Raw genomic sequence first — 14,377 nt, forward strand, 5'->3', positions numbered from 1 at the left:
GGTGGATGTGATAGATACAAATGGGCTTGGAGAAAGGGAAAGGTAGCAAAGAGCTGGGTTCCCCAGAGGCTGGAGTGATAAACACTCCAGAAGAGAGCTGGTTTCCCCTGAACATTTTGAGATAACCTGAAGCAACCTAGAAAGTAAGTGATAGGGTGTCTTGTCCCTAAGGAGAAGGAGACCTAGTGACTCTGGAGAGTGGACAAGCATAGCCTACCCATCTAATGGTACGGCTCAGGCCCAGGAGCCCCCAATGCTCCCACGGCCCTGCCACTGCCTCTCTACAGGTCTCGTCACCTGTATCTCATTGTGCCTCATGTACTTACTGTCCTAACTCTCTTGTCCACCTCTAACTCATTCACTTCAAACTACTCTGTAGCCATATTAATCTTTCTAAACTCAGTTTTTCCTTTGTTACTCCAATGCTCAAAACCTTCAATGGATCCCCACTGGAAAAAGCCCTAATTCCCTCTTAAACATTTAGCAATGTGACAGCCACTCACCATTCCAGACTCTTTCCCACAGTTCCCTCTTAGGAACTTACCACTCTTATCTAACTGCTCTATTCACCATATCCAAAAAGAGCTCATCTTTTGGAGTCTCTTCCAAGAAGGCCATTCCCTGTGGGCACCTCTTTTCATGACCCTGCCGGCCTTTGAAGGCACAGAGGGAGCCACACACTGCCCCACAATGCTTATCCTTGCCTGGTCACGCCTACCAGAGTGTCCTTTCCTGCCTCCCAACCCAAAGCCCCTTGGGGTGTGATCTCCACGCTGGGACACAGTGCACTGTGATCTACCTTCCGAGGTGCTCACCTCTGCTCTCCATCACTGCAATAAAGTCTTTAGGGAAGGACCATGTTTTCAGCCTCTTCACAGTGTGCTAGCACATAATAAATGTTCAACAAAAATTTACTCTTATTGCGATGATTGCGGGCTTTTCTCTAAAGACCTCAGAGGTAAAAGGAGTCAGAAAATCCCTTCGTTGTAACAAACAGGAATACTGGCCTTTGAAGGAGCATGAGGTGGAAAAGGGAGCCAGGGTTGTGATTTGGCAGCTCACACCTCACAAAGATCATAGAATATGGTAGTCACAAGGGATTAGAGACAGAAGTTCTCTGTGGTGTAGATGAAGAAACCTAGCAGGTTGGGTCCATCCCCATCTCACTGGGATTGTTTAATTGTAATGTTACCCTAACATTGGCGGTTTTCTATTTTTTAAAGCTATGAAATCCTTTCTCCAAACAAAGTTCTCCCTGAAGCATAAAATGTGAAACAGAACAATTCAGAGCTGCTCTGGGTGAATCAGAGCTGCTAGGGCCTTGAAGTCAGTCCATTTTCTATCTCCCCAACCCAGACTCTGTAAGGTTTATAGAGAGACCCAAACAATGCTGAGCAGTCTCACAGAAGTCCCTCGAGGGGACTTCTGTGAGATCCTAGAAGCTATGAGTGATGGGGTTGGGAATGAAGGATTGGGCTGGCTGGCCATCTTTTTTTTTTTAATATACGAAACACATCCCATATCCAAAAACCAAAGTTCGTATTTAAATATCAACTAAAGACTTCCGGCCCTCTAGTACTCACGACCAAAGAAGAACAATTTGCAATACAGATGAACTGTGTTTCCTCTGACATTTCTATTCTAGGAGGTAACTTTGCTGAAAAGGTCCTGCTTAGATAACTGGTTCTCCCACTGTAGATGAAAACTCATTCCATTGCACAAATATGCTTGAATTTTACATTAGAAGACCTGACTCATTAAATATTTTTGGTGCAGTAACACTTCTGGTCAAAGTAGATTAAACAAATAAGCAATTAACTTGGAGACTGGGTATAAATACAAAAGCAGAATTAATTATTCTTCTCATTGTTTTCCTCTATTGTGGACATTGGTTTCTTGTTTGCTTTTACTCTGGGCTTTGCCTTGAGATGTCTCTGACATTCGCTTCCTATCTTCCTCCCTACCCTGGGAGTCACCTGGGGAAAGAGGACTTCCTTAGGTGTGTACCCTGCTCCGTGCTGTTCTAGAATTCTGGCTGAATTTGAGATGTGAATGGGGTAATAAATGAGGGCTTCAGGCCTGGCCTTCAGTCTCATACCCCAAGGCAGGGAGCCACAGGCTCCTCTTTCACTGGTCCATCCACTAAGGGTTTTTCGGTTCCATGCCAAAGGGGAATGGGGGAGTGACAGGTGGGGGTTAAGGGTTGGTGGCTGATCTGGGAATGTGGGTTTATAGCAGCGGCCCTCATTTATGATATTACTTTTGATGTGTACATGTTTGGGGGCGGGGTGCCGTTCTTTATTGGGATCATACATCTGACTCTGTAAGTTCTCAAAATGTAGTCCCAGATCAGCCTCATCTGGGAACTGGTAAGATAGGCAGACTCCAGAGCAACATCCTAGACTCAGTGAATCAGAAACTCTGGGTGTGGGCCCAGCAATCTGTGTTTTAACAAGTCTTTCACAGGAGTCTGACACATGCTCAAGTGTGAGAAGTGCTTGTCTAGAAACCTAGAAATCAGAATGTTAAACTTTGACGGGGCATCTGAGACCATTCAGTTTTGGTCAGCTCTTACAATTTATAGATTAGAGCAATGAAGATGAGAGAGGGGAAAATGACATCCCCAAGTCCGCAGAAGGTTAGTGCAGAGCCAGAAACAGCGGGGCCTCCTTTCCCTGAGACCAGTGTAGGGCTCCCTCCTCACAACTCATGCACTCTGCATTTCCAGAGCCTTGAGGAGGCCAGGCATAGGGGTGGGGGACATTGAGTTACATCAGCATCACTAATGGATGGGCACTGCCTTCTGGGACCCCTTGTGCCCTCAGGGAGATCAGGGGTCCCCACCCATGGTGGAAGTGTGCAGAGCCCTGTGCCTGGAGGAGGAGGCAGGCTGCAGTGTGTTCCTGGTGGCGCCTCTGCCTCCTGGGTTGCTGCAACCTGGCATTTTCCCACAGCTCCTCCTCCCTGCTGCGGGAATCAAAAGGTGCCTTAGAAGGTGCTATTTATGTGAAAACTATAGCAAACCTGCACTCTGTGACCCTGCAACTGTGGGAGGCTGTGGAGGTGTGTGTGGAGCAGGATACTCTTCAGGCAGGCATCTAAGCACTGTTGACGGCTGCTGAGGACACAACCATCGGTACTCACATGTCAGCTGGGGCATGTCACAGGGCTCTGCCTCCCCTCAGGTCTGCCAGCCTTTCCCAGGTGTGGGGCAAGAGCAGAGCACTGGCAGCTTTGGTCTGTTTAATGATTGGTCATGAACGGCAGTCCACTCCAAACACTACCAGTGGAGAGGCCACAGGAGATACCCCATCACAGGTTGTGTGCCCCTGTTACATCTGGCTCTCACCATCACACATTCAGCTGAATCCCCAATGCAGCTGGAGGACCTACCACTACCACCCTAAGGCTGACATCACTGCCACCAATGCTGGGCAGGGGAGCTGCACCTGCAGTCACTGTGACCATCCTCCTCCAGGCCTGGAGGTCTGAGTCTTCTGGCTTGAAGGTCCAGAGCCCCTCCTCCTCAGAGCAGCCCACCAGGCTCCACAGGCCGGCTTCCATCCTGCCATGCCCACTCTAGCCCCTTTCTGAACATCACCAACCCCATGGAGTTCTGGGTCTCTTCTCCTTGATTCTGACTTTCCTTTGACTACTGAGCACACCCCCACCCTGGGCCCTCCATTTACAAATCAGGAAACTCCCTTGTACCCACCACCTTCCCTCAGAGCCTTCACTCCATGTCTGCATTAAGGAAGAGCAGCTGTCCCTCGAGGACACCTTTGCCTTGCAGCCCTCTCAACTGGTAACAGTTTATGATTTTGCATCCAGCACACCTCAGGGTCAGGAAGTGGGGTTTGTCATCCTTGCTCCTGACTGTCTGTTTCACACCATCAATCGCCATCTCCTGCACCCTTTGCAAAAATGCCATTTGGCTAGACCACCACTCTCCAGGTCTTGGGACCACCATATACTCCCTCCCACCATCACACCCCCATTCATTGGAGGCATGAGCTTCTGTCTTTGTCTTCCTCTCTGCCCTGAGCCTTGCCCTCCTGTGTGTGACTTCAATGTTCACTTAAACAATATAATCTCAGTTCCCTGGCCTCTGCAACTCTTCCATGCCTGCCAATTCCCATGGCACACTTAGACTCTGCTTTGCCTAAAGTCACTCAATTTGCAAAATCACAAGTCTAAATATTCTGCTTCCTCACCACCTCAGATGAGCCCACTGCAACTCTTTTTGGCCTCATCTGGCCTCTTGGCATTTACTTCCACCAAATGCATCAGCCTTCTCCTTTATTCATATCCATTATTATCCATCTTAGGCTCCATCTTTGCAATAACATAATTCACAATACTCCCCAAACCCTTAGGCATACGTTGCCTTTATCTTTTCAGAGCATATGACTGTCAAAGCTCAACCAGAGATATATTTGTGATGTTTCCAGCAGGGCCTGCTGTTCAGGAGCCATATACTGCTGAGAAAGCCACACAAGAGGAAAAAGAGGTGGCTTTCTAAACATGTGATCACCAACTTCAAATGAGCTCTCAGTACTTTCCAGAAATATTGAATTTACCTGAATAGTTCCATTTCCCATTCTCTTCAATAGCACTGCCAAGCTTTTTCCATTCTCCTCAAACCTTCAACCCCAATGCTTTCCCCTTCACTCTCAGCAACCAATCTTATTTCCCACCTTCCAGAGAAAATAGAAGCCTGAATATCCAACTGCATAAGTAATATCCTGATTTCAGTACTCAAACTCTCCACAAATTATGCATGTGCAGAACCAAAACCTGTTTTCTGTTGATGCAGTCCCTGAATACTTCTGGGAGACACTGGGGATGTCTCCTCTGCACTCGCAAACTATACTCTCATTCTCCTGCTTTGCTTTCTTTGTTCTCCATGTCAGCTGCCTGTGAGACCCCTCAAGGAACATTGCTTATTAAGCCAGATGGCCAGGCACCCCCCTCCCCCAAGGACCTGCGGTCCTGTGGGAACATGGTTTTCAGTGCTTCCTCGGGCAGTGCCAGGCTCAGTGCCCCTCTGAGAGCCCTGCCTCCATAGTTACTGATGGTACCTCATCACATAGTCTCAAGACTGCCTCTCTGTGCCTCAAACTTCATAGCATCCCTCACACAAAGCCACTTTCCTTGCTCTTCCAGTCTTCTATCCCAGGCACTCACTCCCATCCAGGCCATCAGATGAGGAAACAGATGGTAGCAGGACCTCACTGTTCTTCTAGGGACCCAGTCCCCTGCACACCCACCTCCTAGCAAGCTTCCCTCCCTACACGCAAGCCTCTTCCTGCAAACAAAACCCAGCCCACTGGTTTAGGAGGCAGCACCAGAGTGTGACATGGTATAAGGTCAGCCAGGACACCTTATAGCAGAGGACACATTGCTGAGGGGCAGGGTCTACTGGGAGGAGAAAGACATGGCCTTTTCCCTTGGGAGCCCTCAGTCTGCCAGGAGAAATAGAGCCTAAGCACATAAACAACTAATGCACATCCAAGAAATCACCATACTGTCCCTTTAACAAGTACAATTCAGAGAAGGGCAACATACATCACATTGGGAGTTTGTACAGGGCAGATGCACTCCTAGGGGGCATGACTGGGCTCTTGTTCCCCCAAGCTCTTCTAAATGGTGAACGCATTTGCTCTACTGTCAAAAAAGAAAAAAAAAAAAAAAGAAAGAAAGAAACACACACACTTTAAAATCCTAGGGCTCAATTCTACAGCTAAGGCTTTCCTGCAGTTTGGCTGTCAGAAGGAAACTGATCCCGAGGCCTGAGGGATTGGCAAAGAGTCTCCCTTGCACTGAAAAATAATTGTGGTCCAGCGTTGCCTTTATTTACCCAGAACATTCAATGTGCCTTTTTCCTCCATCTTTCACATCCGCTCAGAGAAGATGTTAATTTTCTGAAATTAAACACTTAGCTTGATTACTGTTTTGTTAATTGCTGCATTCAGAAACCCCTGGTGCTCCTGCCTGTTTAACATGGATGGTACTGTGAAAATGATAGGCGCGGGACTGGCATGCAGGGGGACAGACAACAGTGCTGGGATGCCACCCTAACCACCCTCCCTGCATTTGCTCAAGCAGCTGGGACCCTGCCAGTGGGGGAGGTGGGACAGGCCAGGTCGTAGAAGAGCAGCTCCCACAGAGCCATGGTTATGGTTTGGGGATGCAGTGCACACAGGAAGCCTCAGGTCTTACCAACATCTAGGAGAATATAGGGGGAAACTGCAATCACAGCTCCCCACCCAAAGATGCCTGATAAAGGAAAGATCACAGAGACAGCTAAAGCTGCACCATTTGCTGATGCCTGAGATTACTTTAAGAAAGACTGAAGCACTCATTCATGTATTTATTTAACAAGTTATTAGTTCATTCAATGAACATTTATTGATTGCTTTCTATATTTCAGGCACCCAACTAGACACCTATCTGGACACAATAGTCAACAGGATAGATACAGGGCTTTCTCTCCTGGAGATGCCAGTTAGCTCATGGAGTTGACTTGCCACAGGAGCATGGAGTGGATGGATCCCCTGGATCCTCTTCCTTCCCATCCTCTTTGCCTCTTTATGAGATACCTCTTTATGAGATAGTTCACAAGGTGAACCGCAACTATCTCATAATCCAACTGGTGTCCCCTCTCCAATAAGGGTTATAACAATCTCATGTGGATATAAGATCCTTACAGAGTAAGAAATTTCCTCCAGTCTCATTGTCAGTAGCCATTTTTACTCCTGAAGCTATGTACTTGGAGTGCCTGGCCCAAGATGGAGTAAACAAGCAAATAGGTCCCTGAGTCCTGTGGGCACTCTGGTAATCCTGGCAGAGTGAAGGCAGTTCTGGAGCTGTTAGCAGCATCACAAGTCACTGCTCATGACCTGGAAAGAAGAATTCTCATACTCAACCACTGTGTGGCCCAGCGTGTGATATCCACCCACAAGGAGTTCATTCAAATTGGTCTGTTGAACAATAAAATATCCCATCCAACACACTGTCACTGTATAGCTACATCCACCACCAACTGAAATGCCCTCTGGCAATAACATGTAGTTCCATCCTAACTTTTGGAATGTAAGAGTGGGCACCACAGAAGAGGGTGGTACCAAGAGCCCAGCTGAGGGTCCTGCACCCCATCAAGTCACTTCCCAATTCAGTCACCTGCTTACTTTGCGACTTTTCTGGGCCTCTGATCCCAGTCTCAGTGAGTGCTGTTGACTAGAATGCAAGCTCCACAAAGGCACAGATTTTTGTCTGTTATGTGTGCTGCTGTGTTCCCAGTGTTTACAGCAGTATATGGCATGCAGAAAGGCCTTGAAAATATTCGACAAGTAGGCGAATGAATGAGAGCCCCTAAGAAGCAGTACCCTTGAGCCAGTACTTGCAAGCAGTACTTGGTAAGCAGTCACAAAGAATGTGTTAAGTGAATGAATACATTTCCAAAGTTAAAGTGCCCAAACAAACCAATCCCTTTGAGAGTGGTTGAGTCTCTCTGTGTTCCTCTGAGTGGATTAGGGCTTGCAGCATCATCCTAAGCAACATTCCCTAAGTCTTCCTGCAAGGAGTCACAGCAGAGGAAGACTCCAGATTACCTGACTCATCTGGGAGGCTATCTTACGATGTTACCTGTGGGTCACCAGGACACATTCTCATCACCACTCCCCAGCCAAACACTTACATACTAATGCTCATCTGTGGGGACTGAAGCCATCTGGCAAATATTAATCAAGGCTCTCTGTGCCTGGCATTGTGCGGCCGTTCCCTCAGGAAACTGGTGGTAGGTGAGAAAGTGTGATTCTCCACACAGCTCACCATCTGGTGGAGGACCCCAAGGTTGCCAAGGATAGAAGCCAGGACATTGGTCAGGGGCAGTGCCATCTGCTTACCCTCTGAGCTCAATGGAGAACACATCATTGTTTGCAAATGGCCAGGGCCCTTCTGAGGCCAACCGGAAGTTCCTTCTCAATGCCAGAGCTTAAGAAACAATAAAAACAACCTTTTCTAGAATTAACAATGAGAAGAAAGCAACGAAACGAACTATGAAATTGAATTAAGAACAGTGAAAATTTTGTTTGCTTAAGTTTTTTTTTAACTTTTCTTTATTAACTTCAATGAAAGTTTTCTTTCAAGTCCTTCTAGTCTTTAAAATTCTCACTCAATCTTTTCTCTGCATTGGAGCAAATTTTGCCTGCTAATTTCCAATGAGCACAGCCCTTAAAAATGAACTGGCTTTAGCATATGGATCTTAACACTCTACATTTTTACAGGCAGCAGTGTAATATTGTTTTAATATTTAATTTTGAGATTTACATAATATCTTTCCTCCAAAGAGCTCAATACATTGCAATATCATAAAATTCCTTTTCATATTCAAAGATTACTCTTTATGCATGCAAATACTATATTTAACCAAGGAATAATGCAAATTAGGTGATGTATTCAGAGGAGTTGATGGGCTAGGTAATTCTTTTGTAAGAAAATTAGTGTATTCGAGTGACTTTAACTGTCTAAGAACTTCAAAAGTGTCTTAAAAATGGACAAACTATATGGGCTTGTAACTATTAACAGAAATAATGCAGCATTTTTTTAAAGAAAGTAAGTAATGGGTTGTGTCTGTGTTGTGGGCATGATGAATAGTATTCCACATGGAAGTGGCATGCAGGCCATACATGAACTGCATATAATATAAATGTCAAATATAAATTGTGCTGATAGGATCATGCAAGTAAGGGGGAAATTGTTGCTTCTTCAAATACACAATGAGAAAAGATAGACAGGCTCCTCTGAACATCAGAATCATCCAGTGGTAGGTATCCAGGTTCTGGGCTTCCAGTTCCTCCCTCATCATTAGCTCATTGGGATACAGACTTTGCCACTCTCGTTTCTGGTGCCTATTCCTCCCAGTACAGAATGGAGAAACCAATATCTGTTATGTATCTGATACAGATAACATCAGTCCCAAACAAAGAAACTGTGAAGCCTTGGAAGGAAACAGTCTAGGGAGAAAAAGTACAGCAAATTGCTCTCTAGCTCAAGACATATTCCCAGAAATGATGCTAATCTCTCAGTCCATAGCATAGTTTACAGAGTGATTTTCTATCTGCTGTCTCATTTGCTTGTCACTATAGTACTAGGAAGCAGGTATCATGACTCATATTTTATAGGCGAGAAATGAGGGATCTTGCCAGTTCAATGAACTTGCATGATTCACGTGAGGAGCAGAGAGGGAAAGAAAGCCCAGGAATACCCCACTGCACTCTGCCACCATGAGCCCAGAGGTGGGGAAGATGACTGCCCCACGGTGGAATGAGAATGGAAAACAGAGCATGCTCGGCAGTAAGACTTGGGTTAATCAGATTCACCCTCTGAATCAGAGGTTACAAACCATCGCCAACAGGCTAAATCCAGAATTGGATTTGTTTGGCTCCCAAGTGCTTTAAAATTTTCTAATCAGTTGTCAACATTTTAAATCTGGATTTTCAGCTTATAAAATCAGGCAGTGCTGGGCATGGCAACTCTTGCTGGAGCTGAACAATGGCTGCCTCTCTGCTTTTTAGTTCCCTGAAGTCCCCACCACTCCCTATTGCCTTGTACCTGGCCCCGCTTTGCTCCTCTCCATTACCTGCCTGGCCTTAGGGGTCTTTGAGTTTGTTCTCTTTGGCTTAGATGCTCCCAAGTTCATGTGCTGGTCGGATTCATCTTTTATACCCCCAAGATTTCCTCTGAGGTCTTCTTTTCCAACTTTGACACTCCAAGTCTATTTGGCAGAAGAGAGAAGTAAAGTTTGTCATTCACTTAATTCTCTCTGACAGCCAGATGATCCGGCCATCAGTCTGAATCTGGGGCCAGATGCCAGAGAGTGACTGCAGGAGTTAGTGGTGATAACAATCTCTCTGCAGATCACTTGGCCACTGGAACAGAGAGAGTTGCACCTGATCTGGTCTATTTTAAACTCATGGCAGCTGTATTCAGTGCAAGGATGTATCCCTGAAGACCTCACGTAAATTTGAGCTTGCATAATTCATGACCAATCCTGACCAAAGATGATGGACATTTTTTTTGACAGCTAAAGTGGCCTAGCAATGTGGCAACAGCTTAGAGAGAGCTTATGACTTACACAGTCCACTACAATGTGATTTTTCATCAGTCTGAGGATAAAACGGCCACAAACCATCTCACAGCCAAGAAATGATGTTTCTCAGAAATATCTGCAGCCTAGGGAGGTGCAAATGATGTTTCTCAGAATCATTTGTTGGCTGTGAGATGCTGAGCAAATTCAAAACTGCTCTGACCTAAGTTTCTTCATCTGACCCACCTTCTCTATAAAAAGAACAAAAACAAAAACAAAAAAACATGTGGTAGGGGTTGGCACATTGGAGGTGCTCAAAGATATCAGTTCTCTGCCACTGCCTTTGGACTGGGTAAGGATCCAGTCCTGAAACTCTCCAAGTGATACCTGGTCCTTGAATAGTTATGACTATAGACACAACTGGGGTCATGATGGGAGAAGATGAAGGCTCTCTGAATCTCAGAACTCAACAGACAAGCTTGTCTCTGAGTGAAAAACTGTATCTACCATGTGCCCAATGACCAAAAACAAATGATAGCAAAAATCTCCAAGGTCTCTTCTTAGATCTCATCTCTTGGAATCAAGAAGAGCCTATTGTTGGAGACTATGAAATGGGGGGCCCAGAGGTACCGTCCACTTTTAGGACAGAACACCATAAGGTAGACACAGACAAGGGACATCCTGTTGATCTCTTTCTAATCCTAGACTCTCCAAATCCCTTTAAGTCTCTGCTTTCTTATCAGAAAAATAGGAACAATAATCCCCAAGTCATTGTGTAATTACGAGGATTAAATGAGTCCACATAATTCCAAAATTCTTTGTGAACTCAAAAGAAACACAAACAGGAGGTGTCAACTATAATCATTATTACTCATCTATTTCTCAATCCGGACCCACTCAGTAGTCCAAAGCCACTTCACAGTTTGGGCAGTTCCAAACATAGAGTATGCATTCAATAAACACAAGTTGACTTAATGATTGATCCCAGGACTCCTCTTGGTCAAATTCTTTGCCTTCCATCTAGCTACTAATGACCCAAACAGTAGGACAGGTGGCCACAGGCACAAAGTGGGGTCATACCATACAATGAAGCCAGGGGAGGAAGACTGAGCTAGATCTGACCCAGAGTGAACCAGCTCAGGGGTATTCTGGGAAGGTTAGACATGTCAGGACCTATTGGTAACACATGGATGTTGTGTTACCAATAGCCTCACAGATTTTCATGGATCTGAGTCATTAGAGTTTTTATGATGCCTACTTTTTAGTCTCTCTTCCACCTCTGGTAAAATACATAGCTTCTGTTCATGGTTCTAAACTGTTCTCACAGAAGTTCAGGTTTGAATGTTTATTTGATGGTTCTCATCTTTAAAAAAATACTATCTGTTGGTTGAAAATAATTTGTATTTACATATAGATTCATCAAATCAGTGCAATGGCAGCCTGTTCCTCAGTCCACAGCCCATAGCTTAGGAACTACTGGTCAACTTGATATTTGTTTTACAATAACCATGTGCTCCCAAGAAGCAACTGGATCCTTCTCTCAGTGAGTGTAAACTCTCTGACACCAGAATTCCAGAGTGACCAAACAGGAATCATAGATTGGAAGGTGATAATGGAGGCTAGGACTACAAAATCAGGGATAATTAAGATTAAAGGGCCTGCCAGAGGGAGAACAAAGCACATGAGAAGTGTGCTCATGGAGGAGCAAAAGGGTGAGGATAAAAATGAATATTTTACATGTTGGTAATGCAGGGCCCCTTGCAAGAGCCTTGGTCCCCCAGCTCCACTGCAGTCTAGGAAGGTGCAGATGGCAAGACAAGCAGATGGGCAGGTTCGGGAATAGCAGGGTAAGAGAAGGGAGGGCAGAAATAAAAGCAAACCGATATAAGTGGCAGGTTTGTTCGCACATGCTTAGAGAGAGAGAAAAGACAGCCAAGCCCAGTGTAACATGACAGCCTGGCAAGATTGTCATTCCCAGAAGCTGGGACACTAAAATATTTCAGCCAGTTTTCTGCCTAAACTCTTCAAGGGAAATACTGCTAACAAAGGCTGCCCATGTTACATGCTTAACATAATGCAGAAATTACCATTCTCCTTTCTTTGGGTAAGACAAAATGTCACAACCTTTGTCTCACGGCACCAACACTGTGGTCACCAGCTGGAGGCTTCTACACTTCCACTCTTATTTTCTCACTACATGCGTATGCATGTAAACACGTGACCATACACATACATACAAACACACCACATGAACACACACACACACACACACACACACAGAGCAACAACGCAGCCATCTGGACAGACACGCTCTCCTACGACACCTTTTTTCTTCTCAGTTCTGACAGCTTAAACTCAAGATTCATCTGCCATCAAAGATGCCTAAGATGCCTGGTTTTAAAAGAAGCAGAATGAGTCTGAGGGTGGGGAGGTGAGTAGGAAAGGATAGAGTAGAAAAGAGAAGGTCAGGGAGGCGCAGATACACAGAGGAAGAGAGAGCCGAGATAGATGCTTGGCTCCTGCTATTCTACTAACAAGCTGTCCTTTTAGAATTTGTTAATTGAGAAAAAAATCTATAATTCCAAATAACATCACGGTCCACTGCCTATGACCCTCGTTGCCTGTACACGTGATGTTCACTTCCCCTCTGCAGCCTTGCACAGTAACCCCGGGAGAGAGATTGCTCATTTTTCTCTAACTCCCTTGGTATTTACTGCATGCGTACAGCATTTTACCTTGCAGCTTTGTGCTTTGTATCTATATCCTCTAAATCCGTCAGTTAATGAGTTTCATGAGAGGAACAATAGTGTCCAAGTATCACTGCATCCTTCACTGTGTCTAATCCACAGCGTGGCACACAGTACATGCTAAATGACTATCTCTTAATGATGAATGAATAAATAAGTGCATGAATGGACTGGTTAAATTGATATAAAAATAAACAGATTCTTGCAAGAGCTGTGAAAAGTAATGAAGAGAAAAGATCAGAAGAGTGCAAGATTCAGAAATAAAGAAAAAGAAAATATGTTCTGAGCTGTGCCAGAGGATGTGCTGGTTATTGGAAGCAATCTATTGCCATCTATCTGAGGTCTCAATAGCAGCATATCATTCATCAGAGCAAGCTATAAAGGAGAATACACTTTTGAACTACATAGGTTTAATTGGAAAATGAAGGCAATATTGATTTTATCATATGATTTCTGGAAAATTTCTGTCATTGGGTTTCCATAAAGCATCATTGGTGGTCCTGTTCTCAAAGCCTTTCAGTGCCTCCACTCACTCACCATCTGTCTGTCCATCCGTCCACCTACCCACCCCTCTGTCCATCTGTCCATCCATTTACACAATCCTCTGTTTGTCCACTCACACACCTGTCTGTCCATCTCTTCATCCATCTTTCCAACAGGATTTGTTGAGCTCAGGCTGGATGAAGAGCACTAGGTCCTATTCTGGCTTGGATACACCTCTTTGCTTTTGTGCTGGGCACAAGAAAATCCCCTAGTCTGCAGCTCATTCTCAGAAGCGCAACACTACACCTGCCTTCTCCATGTGATCACAAATGCCCATCACCTGACACATTCACTCCTGGACAGAGGCCTGACAGCACACTGGCAGGATGGGTGTGTCTGCAGCTGTGTCCCTGCCTAGAGACAAAGAGCCAGCCACACATCCACACAGGAGCACAGAAGCCTCCAGACTTACCGGCTTGGTTTGTGGTGATGTTGACAGAGACGTGCTGTGGGGGAAAGGGACTCTTGCTGGAGACTCCATTGATGGCCTGGATGTCAAAGGTGTAGGGGGTGTGAGCCCACAGGCTGCTGATGGAGACACGGCACTCAGTCAGGCCCAGCTGCCTGGGCACAAACTCCACATTGTCGTCACAGCGGGAGCAGCTCCGGCGGTCTGCCCGGCACTTTTTGCAGATGATGTTGTAGGTCACATCATCCCGCCCACCTGTCTCCCTTGGAGGGTGCCACTCCAGAATGATGGATGTCTCATTGACGATGGAGATAACATTGCGGGGACCTGATGGGACACCTGCAGGGAGACAAAGAAGGGTCCAGTGAGGCCAGACATAAGCTTCCTTGTCCAGCATCTCTCTTGTCTGCCTCTGGTGCATTCCCATCCTCATCAGTGCACTCGCCTCCCACTCCTTCCTCAACCCCAAATGTCTATGCTCCTATTCATTTTGAAAAAATAATAGGTGAACAGAGATGACACCTTGTCCCTAGCTCCCATTTCAATCATCTTCACTGAGGCTTTTCTTCTTTCAATCACATGTGCCAA

General features: G+C 45.6%; 1 protein-coding gene across 1 annotated transcript in view; it reads right to left on the reverse strand.

The window, feature by feature from the left end:
* The window catches only part of EPHB1 (EPH receptor B1), a 443,566-nt gene that overhangs the window by 106,334 nt on the left and 322,855 nt on the right, over positions 1 to 14,377 (reverse strand). The window contains exon 5 of the mRNA XM_003895080.5: positions 13,793 to 14,128. Within this exon, the coding sequence (XP_003895129.1) occupies positions 13,793 to 14,128 (336 nt within the window). The remainder of the gene's footprint in view (positions 1 to 13,792; positions 14,129 to 14,377) is intronic.

Source organism: Papio anubis, chromosome 2 (assembly GCF_008728515.1).
Source record: "Papio anubis isolate 15944 chromosome 2, Panubis1.0, whole genome shotgun sequence".
Taxonomy (NCBI): Eukaryota; Metazoa; Chordata; class Mammalia; order Primates; family Cercopithecidae; genus Papio; species Papio anubis.